The following is a 19,256-nucleotide window of genomic DNA, read 5'->3' as shown; positions in this document are numbered from 1 at the left end:
CACAATAACAAAATGCAGCTGAGAGGTTTAAGAATTGTTTTAAAACTTAAAAACAGTAAATCTTTTTTTATCACGTAAGCCAATGTTATTTACTAACTGACAAAAAGACATGAGAGAGTCATATAACAGTACCGTTCAGAATACCCGGTCTAGAAACAGATTTGAAACTGTTTTAGAACTGTATCAGTAACAACTACTGAACTACGAGCCTTTTGAGCTATAATTAAAATAACTCCCTGGGATCCTCCCAAGCAGCATTCTTGAGCCTTAAATGCAAAGGTTCCAAATAAGGCAAAACTACAAAAAGCCTTAGGAATGACTGAAATCCACAGAATTGCACACATATACTACTGAACATTTTTTACACATTAACCATATGTTTTGAGAGCACTTTAAGTGCTAGGCAGCACAGCATTTTAGCTGAATAGAAAAGACTCTTCCCAGCTGGGCCACAAAATCCTGCTCTCCCAGAGCTAAAGGACTCTGGTGATCTTTTTAATTATTTAAGCACAAGCACAAACTAAATACTTAATAGAGGTCTCTAGAAACTAAATTTTCTTTTAGTCACATTTTTGGTACTTAAATACTAACGTAAAATTGAATTCTTTCAACACTTCTCCATACATATCAAGGAAAAATATCATATGAGGGTTATATGAAATATCATACCAAGGTTATATGAAAAAACATAATACACAATAAAAAGAACCCCCCATTTAGTAAGGCTATTATCTTACTGCATATCTCCTGTACCAGGAAGCAATGACAATCTGGCTTTTTTTCATTAACAAGAAGCGTGTGCGGCACTTCCAACCTCTATAAATCTTCTCAATTAGAGTAGCCAAGTCTTCCAGCCGCTGCTTTCTCAGATCTTCTAGTTTGAAGAGCTGGGTGTGAGGTTTTTTAGGGTTTTGTTTGATGTTGGAAGAAGAACAGTAGGGGAGAAAAGACAAAAAAAACCATAAGAACAGCTATTGTAAGAGAAATCTCTCCTTTATTCAAGTCCCCCTTCAGACACCTTTTGGTTTATTCATCTTCAGAGCTGTAGGCAGATACATCAACAGGGTTTGTGGCAGATGCATTGCCACAAGTCAGTGCATGAAAGTCACATTAAATTCAGGCTGACAGCTATTGTAGAGTCTTGATTCACACCAATTTTAATGGGTCTAACATTAAAAAGTGCCTTTTTTAATGCTATATTCCACAGCAATATATCAAAGCACTGTATCTAGAAAAATCTGTAGTAACCTGCTAGTGAATTATGCAGTTCATAACAGGCTGTCCTCATGAAAGATGGCTTGATTTTGCAGGGAAAGACATTTTTCACTTACCGTTCTTGGGTTGCGGATGAATATCTTTGATCTACCAAATGAAAATTCTTCTTCAGGGATTTCCAATTCATTAAACAGAACCTGTACTCCAGCCCTAATAAGAAGCAAATGAGCTTAACAAACATGACCTCCAGCTCTAAAACTTCTTAGTTTACATATTCACAGATTAATTCATGGAAAGTATACGCAAGCATATTTTAAATTTTTAAATAGTGCTTGACATAAGAAGATTGAAAACCTAACTCATTTACTCACTGGTTATTTAGCTAAAGGCAAGAATAATCACTGTAAAGATTCAGAATAATTCGATGAAAAAAAGAGCAATTTTTATTTATCTGCAGCAGCAATGGCCTATTTTTCCTCTTACATCTATAATGATTTTACTTTAAAAAAAAAAAAAAAAGAAAGAAAAAAGGAAGGGCTCTCACAGTAACGTCAAAACGTGAAACAAAAGACTGACAAGTTTGACAAATGCTAATGTTCCATACTCTGCCAACCGCATTTTATAAATGTCAACAAAAAAGAAAAGAGAGGAATTGCACAGAACTTTGTGAGGATTGTAACAATGCTATTGTTATCGATACTGCACTTCCACTGTTATCGTGATAACCTAAAGATTTAAATTGTAGCTAAAGATATTAATCTATTATGAAATAAATTTAAATCACGCTATTGGTGGCCACATGTAAAAAGAATTAAGAAGCTCATTCGTTTACTCAAGACATCATCTGTAAAAACACATACGAATACTATGCAATTTAAAATCATGTATTTAACACAATTGACCTGCAAGAGGTATTATCTCATAGTTGTTCACTAATCATTATGTAAAATTATTCTTGAAAGGACAGAGAAAGATTGCATGACTGTCTTCAAAGAAACGGGTGTTCCTACACTTTGAAAGTTGGTTATTAAAGATAAGCGTCCTCCTGATCATTCCAGACCTCCTTGTCATTTTCATTCCACTCCAGTATTGCTCTCTCCCCCCATTTTCTTTCAGGCCCAATATATTGTAAAAACAACGTGCTCTCCTTGCTCACATGCAAAATCTTTTCCATCAGTAGATTAGTTCATCACTAAAATCATCTCCTTTGCCAAGGATCTGTAATTTTTAGACTACTGAAAAGTATAGGTTTCCCAGTGAATGAACTCATCCAAAATCTGGAACAAGATGCTAAGGAACAACTTACAAGTAAAATACTTGAGTCACACTGGCTTAGTTTTTAATTTACTTTTAAAATACTTGAAAGTTCATTAAATTAAAAAAAAAAAAAATCAGAACATGTGGAAGATAATAATTTCAATCATTGGAACAGGACAGGTAAGAATACTGATGTTTTCCTACCTGGCTGGCCCTCTCCAGTGGGGCCACGTCTGCTTACACAGCATTTTGTACCTTTCCAGGCAAGGCTCATACGCCTGCCTGAATGCATAACCTGCCCTTCTGACCCGGACGTTCTCCAGAAGACCGAGGTAGCGGATCTGGTGGCACACCAGGGCATCATTGAAAATGTGTGCAGCCTTTTTGTCATTGGGTTTGATGCACCTGGAAAGAGAAATGAACAGGGACACTCATTTGCAGCACTGTACGTGTCAACAACTGTTATTGTGAGTTTAAACCATAGATTTCAATAATTTATCCTTAGATACCAAGTTGTTTTTATTTTTTTTTTTTAACTTCACCAAACATAAATTCAGCAAAGCTTTGCCACAGGGTAATTTACCTAATGTAGTTTGGATTTTTTGTCTGAAGATTTTTCATCAGGGTAGCAACTGAAGCCTTGAACTGTGAACCTGCCGTCGGTGGTCGCTTTAGATTGATCTTAGCGGGGTTACCTTCAGGGAACAATGCTTTGATAAGAGAGTGACTGGCCTTCCACATGGCCTGAGAGAGGTCACGGTACAGAAGATCATTATTTTTGTCAACAAATCCTTCCACCTGGTACATAACCTGAACAATACAAAAGAGTCTCATCAGAGCATGTTTTGAACTATAACATAGGCCAGTTCAAAACTGAACCAAGAAATTGATTTCTCCTTCTTTCTCACTATCCAAAACAAATGAAAGACATTTCAGCTTTCATTTTAAATTTGACATTTGTAAGACTTTTTGTTGGATAAAATTTCTGTTAACATGCTTCCTGAGAAAGATGCATTTTCTCACACTGCTAACAGTTCCTTGTGCTGATCAATTCTGGTTTCTGAAATGGAAAAAACCCTTCTTCTGTGATAACTCTGACACAACACCACTTGCCAATACTTCAAAATAATCTTTTTCTGGCTGACAAAAAGGTTTTCTCCCTCTCTTTTAATCACAACACCAAAAATACCCTTTCCCTTCAAAGTACTAATGCTTACATTATTTGCCTAACTAAAACAAGATATGAAATATCACCTCTTGATATGGCAGCAGCAAGCAGCTATCTGTGCACTCCTCAGGGGACTGTTATTTTAAAGGACTTTTACCAGGAAAACAGTCCAATGACAACAAGCATGAATGCAAAGCTCGGACCTGCAGCTGGAGACTCAGGAGGCGTCCAGGGGAACTTCATGTAGATCTCAGATTGCTACTGGCTTTTTTAATTTTTGAGGGTAGGGAATTTAGTTTGATTAATTGTGACAAATCATCTGGCTGGTAACAGAGATTCTTCAGCTTCGTGATTTCTCAGTTCTATGTAGATATGTACTATGTACACAGAATACCGAATAAAACTAATACTGACATAGCCATATTTTACACAACAGCAAGTGACTGGGAACTCAGGCAGCATTCTTCTTTGGAGTACACATTTCTGTTTCCGACAGGTGTGGTAAATGCCACTACTGAAAAAAACTGTTCATATGAACTTGCTTATATTTCATAAAAGGAGCATCAAACTTTTGTTCTCCAGTGACTAGATCAAAATGTTCTCAGCTGAGTACGGAAAGACAACATTCCTCCCAAAATAGGAGAAATTCACTGACTTCTCAGTGGGTAAGTGAATGCCAATAACAATTGAAGACCCTCACTGCCTGCTAAGACACAGTCTGTTTGCAGTCCTTCTCAAAGCACTGGAGTATTTTCAATTCACTTTGAATTTAGACAACCAAAGAAGTATCTAAGTATTAATCCCTGATAGATTATATGCAATTACAAAATAGTCTTAGCAAATACGTAACGTAAAGTTAATGAATGGCTGCATCAAAGGCTGAAAGTATGACATTTCCAGCACTATTCTGAATGAGCACATTATTGAGCTACTCAAAATTGTAAGATTGAGAAAATATTAAAAAATAGGGAAGTATTAAACAGTGCTAGCAAAATTAAACACTTCCCAAATATTCGTTACTCTGTGAAACTAACAGTTCAGCAGATTCAAATAAGAGGTATAGTTTCAATCCCTATGCTTACTTTTGTTTTAAAAATAAGTTGTCTTTTTTTTTTACAAATTTAATTATTTTGATTTTCATTAGTAAAAGGTCATACTGAATTGTACATCAAAAACTATCAGACTTGTATTTATTCATACTGCTTATGTTGTAAAAAGCAAATACATTTGCAAGCCCTCTGTATAGCTTTCTCTTCCATCTGTTTAAGTACACAGGCTGTCAAAATAAACTCAGTTCCTTCAAATGTACAAAAACTCCACTTTCTCATCAACATGACTAAGGACTTCAGCTAGTTCAGTGACAAAGAATATGTTTTTCCAAAATATCTTGCCTTCAGATGTGTGTGAATTTTTGTCATTCTAAACAACATTTTTATTTCCAGAGACCTAGCAGCACAAGCAGTTCACCACCAAAGCACGTGGGACATCTTTCTCCTTTGCTGAAAGAAGTACTTGCCCTTGATTTCAACTAGAGCAGCATGATCTCTGAAAACCTTCCAGCCCAAACCATGCATCTTATGCTTAAGATGGAAAAGATTAAGACAGGTCTGGATTTTTCGATCAACTATTGATTCAAGCAATTCTCCTTCATTACTGTAACATCATTTAATGGACGAAGAGGCTCGCCATTGTACCAAACCTAGGCTTCGCACAGGTACAACACCCTCCAAACACCGCGTACTCGCCGCTTCACAAGGTACCTTGCCAGCGTAATGCTGAATCCTGAAGCAGCTGTGAGGCAAGGAGGTGTCATTGAGGAACCGAGAGCACTTGCTCATCCTGCTCTCAAAATGCTGGTGAGTGGCACAGACTTGGTTCAGTTTTTCTAAAAAGGTGTCATCAGTAACAGTTCCTGGTCTCAGGCATTCTTCGTCTAGCATGGCCAGGATTCCAGTTTGGTTCTGAAGTTTCAAGACAAGAGCTTTAGTGTTGGTTGCCATCACATTTCCATCACAGCATAAAAGGGAGACCGCTCTCTCCTGTTTGACTTCTGCTACCCAGAAAAAATGTTCTTCAAGCCATCTCAATGTTTGGTTCTTTTCCTCATCCCCATTTCCAACAGATTTTTGGTATCTGTGTTTTTGAAAGACTGCTTCAGAGATCTGAATCTTGAACTTCATGTTGGAATTTTGTGTCATTTACTCAGACTGTAGAAACTCCAACTTAACGGAAAGTAGCCAGTTTATGGGTAAAACCAGCATACGGTTTATGTTAATGGTTAAAAACTGTTCTTTTCCGATTGTTAAGGAATTTTATCTTTCTTGCTGTGCTAAGTCCATGGGAAGTCCTCTTATTAGATACAAGTACTTTCTATACCTAAAGCACTCAGTAACAAGTCATTGAGTTTTCTAGTTTCCATATAAAAAGAAGTGTTATTTACAATGCAGCATGTGATATCTGCTATTGAAAACCACACTAAATGTATACATTTAAGGGTTGTTTAGTTTTGGGGTTTTTTGAGTTTTTTTTCTGCATAGGTGCTGCTGAACATTTCTAACAAAGTAACATATAGCCTTATAAAAAAATTTTTTTTTGGTAAAATAAACTTTTACTATACAAAGTAAGATGACTGTTACAATGAGTGGCTTGTTTTATAAAATCCAAGTGTGAGAGGATACGTACAGCCTTTACAGCTAAATTCAATCCATGCACTAAAAAATTATTCAGAGACGTTCTTGAATATAACTTACATTTTCTATTAGGTCACAAATTATAGCATTGTTGAAATACTCAATATGAGTCCATTCAATCCCCTATAAGAAAAAAAAAAAGTATGAACAGGAAAACAATCAAGGGAGCTTTTCCTCTAGGCAATTTAAATTATATTGCAGTTAACTAAGATACTACTTTCAAATTTAATTCTATATGCTTACAAACATTTTATTTATAAAGAAAGAAATGCAATCATCTACTACTAACATTATCTGCGCGAAATGACTGTCCTTGAGTGGCTGCCAAACCCGCTCTCCATTCCTTTCCCCCACCCGTGTCAGCTTCCCATGCACTCCCCTGGCGCCCCGCCAGGCTCCTCTGCCGCTCCTCCACCACCCGCCCGCCCCAGCACCACTCTGCCCACGCTCCCACCGCTCATAAGGAAATAAGACCATTGCACTGCAAGCATCCGAGATCAAATTTTCTAAGCTCTTAGTTGTTGGGGTTTTTCAATGGGAGGAAGAAAGAGGGCTAAATTTAGATAAGACCATCTGAAAAATCCAGAGTCTGGCTGTTGTTCAGATATTGCTAATATCCTAATTTTTTCAAATATCAATGATAAAATTTCCAGTATGAGATGCCAATGCATCAGGAGGTAACACTGGTAGGGCAGAGGACTGAAAAAAGAAAATATTCATTTCATTCTTAATTTGCATTCTGCTGTACAGTTTAGGTTTTTTTCAGAGCATTTGAAATATCATTCAAGAACCAAACTGCAGTAATGATGTTTGAAGAGTTTCACCACTGAATGCAAAAAGAAAAAAGACATGCCCAAACTTCATATTATCCTCAGGATTATAAGGCAGGAACTTTATTTAATTTTTAAAAATGTTTATACAGCAAAATGCTATCATCTAATTTGAGTACAGACAGCGTATGCCAGTTTCTGCAGCTGTGAGCTGGTATTTTGCCTGAGCTCTGTATATCATGGGGAGTACTGCTAAAACCTATTAAAACTTTAACTTGATGTTCACTCACTGAATAACATCAAACACCGGAGTCCGGGCTCCAAAGCACATCTTAAATTTACCCATAAAGCTCACAGAGCTCCCTTCAATACTTAACTGAAAGAAAACTAGAACCCAAAATCTATCTGTAGTTTCTTTCATCTTGCATGCTATTGTTTTACCCACCCAATTCCCTTTTGAAACAGGATTAGCTGTGGCCGGTGTTGGGGTGTATCCCAGACGCTACTGTGTAATCCAAAACACAGGCTGTAGGGTAATGGCACTAACACCAGAAAGCAATATTAGTCTTCTAATAAATTAATTAGCCCTTGCTCAGAACTGCCAGTCATTGTTGCCAATGAATGAGAGCTGGGTCTGGTTTATACCTGGACAACTCATAATGTGAAACAAAACCAAAACCGACTTTTTTTGTTTAATGTAACCACCACACAGTCCTACACAAACATGCTCCATGCCAGGCCTGTGGTCAAAAAGTGACTCCGTTCCCTGAAAAGGGGATCCAGTATGCATGCCTAAGTATCTTTACAGGGACAACGGGAAGAGAGGATAAGGAAAGATCCATTCAAGTATTACCTCTCGGATGTATTCCTCCTGCTCTTCTTTGAGGGTAAGTTCAATGAAGATCTGCTGCAACTTCTCATTACAGTAGTTGATAATGAATTGCTCAAAGCTGTTGTCCTGTCAGATAAAACATGTTTGCATTTGCTATTGTGTAAACACCCTGGAACTCAGCTGGAGTAAGTTACTGCAGCAGCTGCAAGTCAACAAGCTGCTTTATTAACTACTCCTTCCAGTTTTGTGATGTGACGGTTTGAGTAATATTTTATTGAGAATGAGATTAGTTTGGAAATTTTAGACCAAATCCTTCCCTGAGGCTTTCTCCATTGGGAGGGACAAAAACTCTGTAGGTTTATATTCATGATGCCTCTGTATCGATTCCTTGGGACAAGTCATTCCTTGAGCCTGTGGTGTCAAGGAATAAACAACAATAGTTTTGCCTGCACTAATCTGTCCCCATGTGTAGAACGTAGTCTCCTGCAGGTTCTGATAAATGAAATGATGATGGTAGCATTAGCTCTTTTCCAACTAGGATCACTCAGTAGCAAATAAAGTATCCTATTTCACAACAGACCGAGGCCCAGGCTGCTGTTCTGGTTGCAGCTAAGCCTGGGTTAAGAGATTATTGGCTCCAGAGGTCAACCCACCTCCTCCCTGCCAACAAACTGCTCATGTAATTGCCCCCTGAAATGATGGGAATCGAAAGAACTTTATCAACCAAAAATCCTTTTAAAGGATAACTCGTATAAAACTGGGTTAGGGAGCAAGCATGCGTGTAACCCTTTGCAGAAGGGACCAGGAAACAGAGCAGACCCTGGAAGCAGGGGTGGGCAGCGGGAAGGCTGCTCAGCGACTGCAGCCATGGCAGCCTACTCCATCACGGCTGCATGGCAGCACTGCTGCAGGAGCAGGGCTGTGACATTACAGCAACAGGCTTCCAGAAGGACACGGGTCAGCATCGGAAACGATGGCCACTGCAAGCCCCTAAATACCACAGGTAAAGCCCTCACACTCAAGTCAACTGAAGCTTTTCTGCTAATGTCACCAGGGCCAGGACTGCAGCATAAAAGCTGTGGTTCACCACTTCATCTCCATTATCTGAAATGAGTGCAGTTTGGAGGCCAGGTGCCCATTCTGAGGACCAGTTTAAAAGGCCACTTTCAAAGAAAAGGGAACAGCAGCTTCATTGGTTTTTTTTTTCCCAGTGCTTGAAAAAGTCACTAATATTGCAAGAATTCTATACATGTATCTGCAGAAATAACTGCAATCAAGAGTAATTTTGGATATCTGCTGCTGGTTGCCTCTTCTCAGCTTTGTGGTTGTGGGGTTCCCTCCCCCTCATCCTTTTTTTTTTTCCCCCTTCTTAATTACTAGTCATCAAGAACACTTTGGTTATTTAGGAAGCCTGAAAATTTGCAGAATAAACCACTATGCCTTTTTACGCTATCAAATAAGTCTGCTATACAATACCTGCGAAGCTCAAATTATGGTGATACAATTTTTATGACAGGGCAACTGCAATCATTTAAATGTTTTAAATTAAGGATCTGGTTGCTAAAATGAGATTAAGAACACACAAGCAGATTAGAAAATATTGCGGTAGCACAGATTACTTTTATCATTTTAATTTTAGGTAAAGCAAAATCATAGCTGATCACCAAACTTTCTCAGCCACATCAAACTCTGCCCCTCACACCAACTGCAATTATCAATCAGAGATTGCAAAACTTGCATAGCTCTAGATGAGAGAGATAAAATTGGGCATGCATCAAAATCAGCACTGCAAACGAGTCATACTTACTGCATTCTGTTGCAAAAAGAAATTACATAAACTGCAGTCAGTACTTATGCAACTTCCATAACAACACAGAATGTAATATATCTATGTATATATCTACGTAGTATATCTATTAGCATTTATTTGGCGTACCAAGTACATCAGTCTTTTTATCAGACTCATATTTGTATGTCACTGAAAATGTGAAGTACTACATAAATATTATGTATTACTTCTTTGTATTATGTATTACTTCTTTGTAGATGAGTGTATCTTTAGGTATTATCCAAAGATTATCAAACAAACCAAGGGATTGAGGCACATCAGAACAGCATTCTTGCATTGCCACATCTCTAAATCACCATGCGTTTTTTTTGTCTCAAAAAGCCATATATACGACATTTGGTAGACACATCTCAGTAAAGGGAGGGGAGAATAGGGGAGGGAAGAGGGAGTACTGGAGGAAGAACGAGTAAAAGTTTATGTGACACATTCAGATAAGGCCATCACTTTAGATATATTGAGTCTGAAGTAAAAGGACCCCAACTGACACATCACCTTGGCAAAGAGGAAGGGTAAAACACACTGCATCCTCCTGCCGGGCACATGCCACCCAATGCAGAAAGATTGTTTCTCCATGATATTCTGATTACAAGGACTGCAGGACTTTTCACTCACATATTATACACAGTCTTCGTCTTCAAAAGAGGATGGAAACTGAACTGCAAATCCTGCTAAACCATCTAACCAAAAGGTCATTAAAAATATATTAGGGTAATTGCTAGATGCTTTCCTGATTTGCAATGTATCTGTGATATTTATGGTTTCCCAAAGAAATGCAAACCAAAATCCACAGAGTTCTTCACAAATCACTCACTTTAAGCTATGAAATTCTATTTGACATTGCCAAGCCACTGAAAATTGCTACTCCAGGAAAAAAGTCATTGAGGAGCAGTGGCAATTTTGTTCTTTATGTGTGATACAGAGCAAAAGGCTAAGTTAATTACAGCAAAGAAAATGAGGAAAGATGTTTGGAATTACTGAAATTCTCCAAACACTTAACTCCGAACAGACCAGAAGACATTCTGTAAATTAAATACACCTCAGAAATCTGCATTTCCTTTTACAGATTTTAAGAAATACTGTATGAAAAAACAGTTAGAATGTTTATCTCTGGGCAAATCTGAGTAAGGCAATAGAGCTTGTGAATATATTCTCCCTTATTGTATACCTATAATTTTTCATCATGTGAGAGCTTCACAAAGCATAGATGAGTGCTCACAAATGAATTGTCCCCCAATATTTTAATGAAGCCTCCTAGAAATTAGTATGACAGAAAGGATCTAAAGGACTTCTGACACTGTTTTTTAGAAAGCAATAGAGAATGGCTAGTATCAGTGATAGCACATCACTAAATCTGTTCAGGAGAAATGGGCTGGAAGGACCCAGCCGTCAGAGACTGTACTTGCTCCTTACACTGTCCCATATACATTAAGCAATAGAAAGGGTTTTGACCAACACAGAAGCAGCACGCTCAGACCCAAAATTTCAGGAACAGTTAGTAAATTCAAATATTCTTTAGGATATTTTAGGAAAAAAATATTTAAGACCAGCACTTCTCAAAGTGTCAGCTTCTCTTGCAGGCTGTAATTCTGCTACTTTAATGCTGAGAGCATCACTTCAATCCATGCATTTTTATAGCAGCATTTCAAACTATCCAATTGAAATCACTGTGGAACACAAAATATAACCTTTGGGGAAGAAAAAACCACTCAGTCTCTCAAATTAAATTAAAGGTGCTGGGAAACAGAATGTCACCTGTGATAGGCTTAAAGTAATGTCAAATTTATAGATACAGATCAACCAACCACCCACAGCTTATCCTCTCAATCTTTTATCAGGTGAAACAATAAATTTAGACAAGTAGAAAAATTCACTGACAAAAATCAAAGCCTACTTCACCATGTTTTTCACTTTACAAATAATGGTGTCTTGCTCATACAGCTTTATTCTTTATCAGTCTTCAAACTATTGGGTATCAGGGTGGCATTTCATGAATAGCAAGTTTTTGAACTCTAAAAAATTCTGCTCCATGCAAAAATACAGTGCTTATATACACAAGCAGATTACGATGTTGTACTCGCTCAGGTTGTTAGAGTCAACCATGAAAAGGTAAAAAGTTCTAGTTTTGAACCACTGCTATTACATTAATTACATACAGATGCTTGAAAGTCTAAGGAAAATATTTTTTGTTCCTTTATATTTTACCTAATTTCTTCTTTGGAAGATTCCAGTCATGCATATCATGGAATCATCTGAAAAAACATATATGGACGTTCCTGACCTTATATGCTGTTGTACCAGTAAAATACCAATAGCGAACAGACAAGATAAAAATATTTTTTTCAAAAAGAAAAAAAAGGGCTAAAAGTCTCTTACTGGTCTCAGGCAGAAATGTCTTCATATGCTGATGCATTAGATTTACAAACACAAAATATCTAAAAGAGAACATTTTCCTATGAAAACCAGCTACTTTCTAACCTTCCCTCCCCATAGAAAATTCAAATTAACTTTTGAGTACCCCTATTCCAGTGATTCCAGAGACACTGAGGCAACTAAGATACCTACTTAAAACTGAAAACTAGGTACTTTTCCATACTACTAGGTAGGAATAAATTCCACCTGCCTAATAAAGTCCTAGTTTAAGTGTCCCATTTTCTTGTGTCCTCTCCACTTCACTGTTTCCCCCAAATCAAGCATATGTTGTTGATCCAAATCTACAGAGTCAGATATATCATCAGTATCACACCTATACAAGGTGTTTCTCAATATTTCCTCTTCCTTCTTAATCTTTCATCGCACTAGTTCTTGTTGAGAGCCAATTCAAAAATCTATGTATTGCTCAGTCTACAACCACACTAACAAAAAGGTGTTGAGCAACATCTTTTCAAATACCTTATACGAACACACACAGCTAAAAAATACATGAGAAGAATTTAAAGGAAAAGCATAATTTAAAACAAAACCTAAACATTTCAAGTCACGAGACTGTTGAAATCAACAGAACTAATGCTATTAAAATGAACTTTTTGATCAATATGGGGGGTGGGGGGAAAGACATACAGAGATTGATGTTTTTGCCCTAACACATACGGCCCCAGAAAGCAACTTTTTTCAACATCAATGCAGCTCTGGGCATCAGAAGTCTCTGACCATCCCCCTAACACAGGGAGGTGATCCCAGGTAGTTCCATCAGGCGTGCCTAGACTACTACTGAGGCTCCTAGAGAAAAAGCCAGGTGGCAAAAGTAATGATGATAAAAGACTAACATACGCGCTTCACTGAGATGAATGGTGGAATGAATGGTGAAACCAACCAGCAAATTTAATTTATATCCTACTGTGGTGTCTGGGGATAGGGATTTTTATGTATGTCTACAGAAGCATAAGAGTTTATGAGATGAAACTAAGAAATATAAATGCTAGAAAATGAAAATCAGCAAAATGGAGAAAGTGCATTTAAAGAAAAGGAAAAAAGACACTATTTTTATCTTAGAAAGCAATGAGGTACATGTGACCCACTTATAACAATTTTGCAAAATTAGTGAAGATATGTTATCAATATTTGTCCCTTACTTTTCTGTTTACATATACAAACACTCGAGTAATCAAACTTAATTGAAAAATATCTTATGAAAACTAGAATAAGCTCTGTGCTTTTGTGTAAATATCTCTATAGGCAAAGAACCAGAGAAGCATATCATTTTACTACAAATATTCCACGTATATGTAATCAAACTATGTTTCAGTGTATCTAATGGAAGCAAGAAAGATACATGCCGAAGCTTCAGGGATTATCCATTTTCCATATTTGCATAGCAGAACCAGCTTCAGTCCTTACTCATGCTACTGACACTGGTAGAGAACCGGGCACTCCGAAATCCATCTTGCTCTCACCTGTGGTGTCTGGACACACAGGTCTAAACCAAATTTGGAGTTAAAAGGGCAAGAAACTACAGTGAATCCAGTGCACACATTGCATGTGTGATCCGCAGGGAAACCCAGGTACAATCACCTCAAACAACTCAATCTGATAAATTACAGTCCTGGAACAACAGGAATTACAAATAGGCAAGAACCTTCTATATAATCATATCCATTCCTCTACTAAGAACAGCTGCTCTAGGGCAAAACATTATTCTCACAACCTGAAGCAGAGTATTTGTGTATATTTGCTCCAGCATTTCAAATTTCTTCTGTTGAAAACAGCCAGCCAATGGGATTTAATTCATAAACCTGCATTTTGCAAAATAAGCCTCTCTAAATACTTAAATTATGATGCGATTAATTAAATGGTGATTAACTTTCTGGGATACACCTCTGCTTCTGAGCATTCTAGCACTTAAGGCAATTATTGCTTTAACTGTATTTTAAAATCTCCATAGCACCTAGGAATCCAGCCAAGGGTCCCTCTCTGTAAAGCTCCCCTCTTTCTTAACACTTGCCAGCAGATGTAGTTCATAGAATCATAGAATTGTTAAGGTTGGAAAAGACCCTTAAGATCATCGAGTCCAACCGTTAACCTACCACTGCCAAGTCCACCACTAAACCATGTCCTCAAGCACCACGTCTACCCATCTTTCAAATACCTCCGGGACAGAGACTCAACCACTTCCCTGGGCAGCCCTTTCCAGTGCCTGACTACGCTTTTGGTGAAGTTTTTCCTAATATCCAACCTAAAACTCCCCTGGCGCAGCTTGAGGCCATTTCCTCTCGTCCTGTCACTTGTTACTAGGGAGAAGAGACTGACCCCCACCTCACTACAACCTCCTTTCAGGTAGTTGTAGAGAGCAATAAGGTCTCCCCTCAGCCTCCTCTTCTCCAGGCTAAACAACCCCAGTTCCTTCAGTCGCTCCTCATAAGACTTGTGCTGTAGACCCTTCACCAACTTCGTTGCCCTTCTCTGGACACGCTCCAGCACCTCAATGTCCTTCTTGTAGTGAGGGGCCCAAAACTGAACACAGTACTCGAGGTGCGGCCTCACCAGTGCCGAGTACAGGGGCACTATTATCACCTCCCTGGTCCTGCTGACCACACTATTCCTGATACAAGCCAGGATGCCACTGGCCCTCTTGGCCACCTGGGCACACTGCTGGCTCATGTTCAGGTGGCTGTCAACCAACATCCCCAGGTCCTTTTCTGCCAGGCAGCTCTCCAGCCACTCCTCCCCCAGCCTGTAGCGTTGCATGGGGCTGTTGTGACCCAAGTGCAGGACCCAGCACTTAGCCTTGTTGAACCTCATACAGTTGGCCCCGGCCCATTGATCCAGTCTGTCCAGGTCCCTCTGTAGGGCCTTCTTGCCCTCCAGCAGGTCGACACTTCCACCCAACTTGGTGTCATCTGCAAACTTACTGAGGGTGCACTCAATCCCCTCATCCAGATCATCAATGAAGATATTGAACAGGACTGGCCCTAACACTGAGTTGATCAATTATAGATTAAAAATTCAGTTATCCTCTTTCACACTAGACTGGGCTTTGCCCTGTGCGATAGGATTGAATAGAGGGCCGGGTACACGCCGCTTGCCAGTACATAATACGCTGATGGGCATCAGAAAAGGGCTGAACAATTTTGAAGAGGAAATCTGTTGCAAGGTAGAGTGCCTAGAAAAGGTGGCTGGAAATTATAGGTTGGAGATTAAGGCAACTACCAAAACAACAGATATCCATGGCTGAGTTAAGAGTCAAAGCCAAGACATGAAGAAAGGGTCCCCAGAGCCTAAAAGAATAAAAAAAAAAAAAAACCTAAGATAAAAGAAGATCCTGATAAGCCAACTTTCTCTGTCTGCTTTTTTTCTCTCTAATAAGTAATTTTTCTAGCAAATAACTAGATCCTTCTCCAGTAAAATCATCCTTGAGGGGGAAGGAGGGGGAAGTCTCTGGGCCAGCAGCAATGTGTCAGAGCTCAGCATGCTCTGCAACTGTAATTTCCTTCACGTAATGAACAGGAGAGAGAAAGGCAAAGCAACTATTCAGCAACTGGACCAAGCTGTCGTACAGGTTTATGGTAAAAGTGGAAATACCTCCCCAATTTTTTCATGCCTTAAACATCTCAGAAAGGTATTTTCAATGTTTACTCCCTCCTTATTTGATTACCTCCCTCTAAAAACAGATAATTAGCACAACTATGAACATGCTAATATAATGAAACTGCATTCTTTATATTTCTAACAGATTCCCTCAATCAAGATATTGGCATTTTACAAACGCCCAGATGACAGTTTACGTAGTACATGCAATATGACCAAACTTCTTTCCATCACCACAAGGGACTTCTACACACAAGAAATGAGCTTATTGCTCTAAACAAACAGAAGCACTATCAAAGTGCATCACAGACTGTGAGAAATGGACCTGGTTTTACCACTGGGTGGCTTGTTTGGCTCTTTTGTTTGTGGTATTTTTATTTACTGCTGAGTTTTACACAGACTGTGATGGATGCTGCCATGTCTTTGCATGTTCTTGTGTACTTGGCGCAAAAGGAGTTGGTCAGAGGCTGTCCCCAAAGACAAGGCATTCACATCACCTCAGGTCAACCTTAGCAGATGTCTGAGGGGCAAATGGAAACAGTCCCTCTCTTTCTGCAGCATTTACTTTTGCAGCTCTATCCTCAGCACATCCCTGCTTCTCATCAGGAAGTATCCCATACGTGGAATAAACTGCTCTGCCAAGGGATCGAGCAGCAAGCATTCACACTCTGAAACTGCCTTTTCAGGGCCTGGCAAATTTCAAGAATAAGCCTTGTTTGGCAGCCTTAACTTTCATAAAACTGCACTCCAAATCATTAGCTTTGTCGTATGGACCAGCTACATAGTGGCGCCTGAAAATTCAGAATAAAGCTTTTAAGCCAGCTAGCACAGACAGACATTTTTATCTCTGATGGCTAGGCAGGATGAAATATTCACACTTGCTCCATGACATTCATTTTTACGTACCCCAGTCCTCGTCTACACAGGAAATGTACACGACAAAATTAAACGTCCAAACCGAACAGAATGAATCTTTTGCTCATCTCTGTTGAAACCTGCCAGGCCCTCAGTCATCTGCCTTCTACAGCCTTCATTTCTTTTTCATAAACCCCACCCCTTCCACAACCCTACCCCAACACTTTGTAGAGCTGCGAAAACCACTTCTGCCCAAAAATACAGAATCAAACACGGAATAAAACAGGACCAGCCCTAAACCTACCCCAGGAAGTCTGCAGTTGAGCTGGTTCTGAAATTCTCAGTGTCACCAACCATCATCCCTACCCCATCTCAAATCACAGGCTAAACTGCAGACTGACTACACATGCAGCCGCTCAAAAATGTGGATAAATATACATGGAGCAATTAGTGTCGGGCTTCAATCCATTGCTCAAGCTCCAGCAGCGTTACACAACCAACCTGGTTCTGTAGCCTGCATTTTCACAGTAATCCTAGTCCCTAAATCCTTGCCCATAGACAATTCACACAGACACCCCCAAAATTTCAGCATTTTGCTTTCAAAACCTTCAGTCCCAGCGTACAGCTTACCACAAAGGGCATGGTAGGATTCAAAAATAAACACAGCTTCACAGCACCTACTTTGTGGATTGTTTAGCCAAGCTTGCTGTTGACATCTGCCAAACCCACAGAGGCTGAGGATTATCGACAGATTTAAATTCCCTAATCTGAATTTTTGGAGAGCCAAGTCCTTAAATCTGCTTTCTTGGATAGCTTTTGGGTTTGTCTGAAAAATGGGGTTTGTGTTTGATTAAAATACTAGCGGAAACCAAATCCCAAAGAGTATATGCCAGCATTATCAATACTCCAGTATCTTTCCTTTGATAAGTTTCAAGAAACCTCCAGTTACTTTGTAAGTTAACTTCAGCTTAAATTACAGAAAATTGTAGAAATAGATGAAAAAAATTTCATTTATATAAGCCTCAATTTGCATATAATAGAACAAAACTGCTATTGTCATCAGAAGGCGAAGTGTAGGATCTTTCAGAATGGTAAATCTGGATTTCTTTACTCTTCTTACAGGAGGAATTGTAGGATGATCTAAGGAATCATTCTAAAGAAGAATAAGGCTGAAGAAATATTGTCTGCCCTGCCTACTACGAAACAAAACAAAAACCTCAAAAATCTGTAGCAAACCAATATTTTTGAAGTGGAAGAAGACTATTCTATAATGTATTCCAATAACTTTTAAGTGAGAATCTTAGCACAAAACAGGTAAACTAGAATATCATTAGTTTATTCTTTCAGCGATCCTGATGGGTAAGCGTAATACTAAAGGGGAAAAAAAAAAAAATCACCCTTCAGTAAACACCTGTCTTGCTACTTATTTCAATAGTATTAAACTTCATGTGTAAATATTTACCATGTATATAAAAAACTCCTACTACACCTTCTGTGTTTGATATGTTCTGTCTCCAAGGTACAAGGACACTTTAGGTCAAAGAACATGCACTAATGATAAACCTATCTGCCTCCTGAGTAGAAACATGATTAAAGTAGGCCTTTTTACCTTCAGCATATCAAAGAGCTTACAAGTTTAAAATGCACAAGTTTACAGATGAAGAAGTCTTTCAAATACTTTTTTGCCAAAAAACATTTTTTGTAGAGATCATGTTAGTTCTAACCTGCAGGAACAGACATGAAAATCAAAATCTGACTTAAGAATTCGGTTCAAAAGGGAACTGCACATGTTTAGTCAGACGTTTTAAGTAATGTGTAATTAGATGGATAGAGTTACTTCCATTAGCTACACCTCAGCTAATATTTTGAATGTTTAGCCATTGTGTTTACAAACGTACCACACAGCAAAACACTCCAAATTCCACTACACCTTCTATGCTATAAATCTTAAGACATTATTGAATTTTCCTTGAGTTATGGTATTGTACCGTGTTAAAATTTCATTCATTTATTGATTGTTTTAATATAATTAACTTTAAACAATATATTTTCTGTGAAGTGGTTACTTAAATTCTCAACAATAATTTTGTAAGCATTTTCTCAATATCTTTAATAATTTTTGTGAGATTCGATCATTTGTTACAAAACTAGACATAATTGGGAAGCATCCTCTTAATTGACCTTACTACATGACATTCATTCAAGCAACCACACCACCAGTTACACTTTGCCTATACAGTGTTCATTACAGAATTACTTTACTCAATTTAAGGATTATGACATAACATCCTCTTTTGTTCCAACTAGAGCTGCATAGAAAATTAATTGTGTTTTGCGTTGAAAGAATATCTTTGCTTTTGATTCAATTGAGAATAAGTCAGCAGTTTCCGATTATAAAACTAACCTGTCTGGAAACACAGGGATGGCTAAGCGGGTGGTACGGGAAATACAGCTGATTCAGGATTTTCCAATGGATTGTTTCTCTATCATTCACCCTTTGAATTACAGTACTGCCAGGCAGTCCCAATACCAGTAACTGTACTAGCTACCTCTAGAAAACTAAACCAATCAGGTTTCTTTTTCAAGCATCTTTAAATTA

The 19,256-nt window shown here is 38.4% G+C and overlaps 1 protein-coding gene across 3 annotated transcripts in view; it reads right to left on the bottom strand.

Annotated features, from left to right (window-relative positions):
• Positions 1-19,256, bottom strand: part of MYO1B (myosin IB) — a 114,702-nt gene that overhangs the window by 21,472 nt on the left and 73,974 nt on the right. For all 3 annotated transcript variants that reach the window (XM_087732574.1, XM_087732575.1, XM_087732576.1), the window contains exons 14-20: positions 7,954-8,058; positions 6,391-6,453; positions 5,401-5,601; positions 3,056-3,282; positions 2,677-2,877; positions 1,332-1,425; positions 738-887 (exon numbers count right to left, since the gene is read on the bottom strand). In XM_087732574.1, coding sequence (XP_087588700.1) covers positions 738-887; positions 1,332-1,425; positions 2,677-2,877; positions 3,056-3,282; positions 5,401-5,601; positions 6,391-6,453; positions 7,954-8,058 — 1,041 coding nt within the window. The remainder of the gene's footprint in view (positions 1-737; positions 888-1,331; positions 1,426-2,676; positions 2,878-3,055; positions 3,283-5,400; positions 5,602-6,390; positions 6,454-7,953; positions 8,059-19,256) is intronic.

Source organism: Nipponia nippon, unplaced genomic scaffold (assembly GCF_047370975.1).
Source record: "Nipponia nippon isolate SJK-2023a ecotype South Korea unplaced genomic scaffold, ASM4737097v1 scaffold_5, whole genome shotgun sequence".
Taxonomy (NCBI): Eukaryota; Metazoa; Chordata; class Aves; order Pelecaniformes; family Threskiornithidae; genus Nipponia; species Nipponia nippon.
Note: the sequence above shows the minus strand (reverse complement) of the source record. Positions and strands in the feature narration are given on the sequence as shown.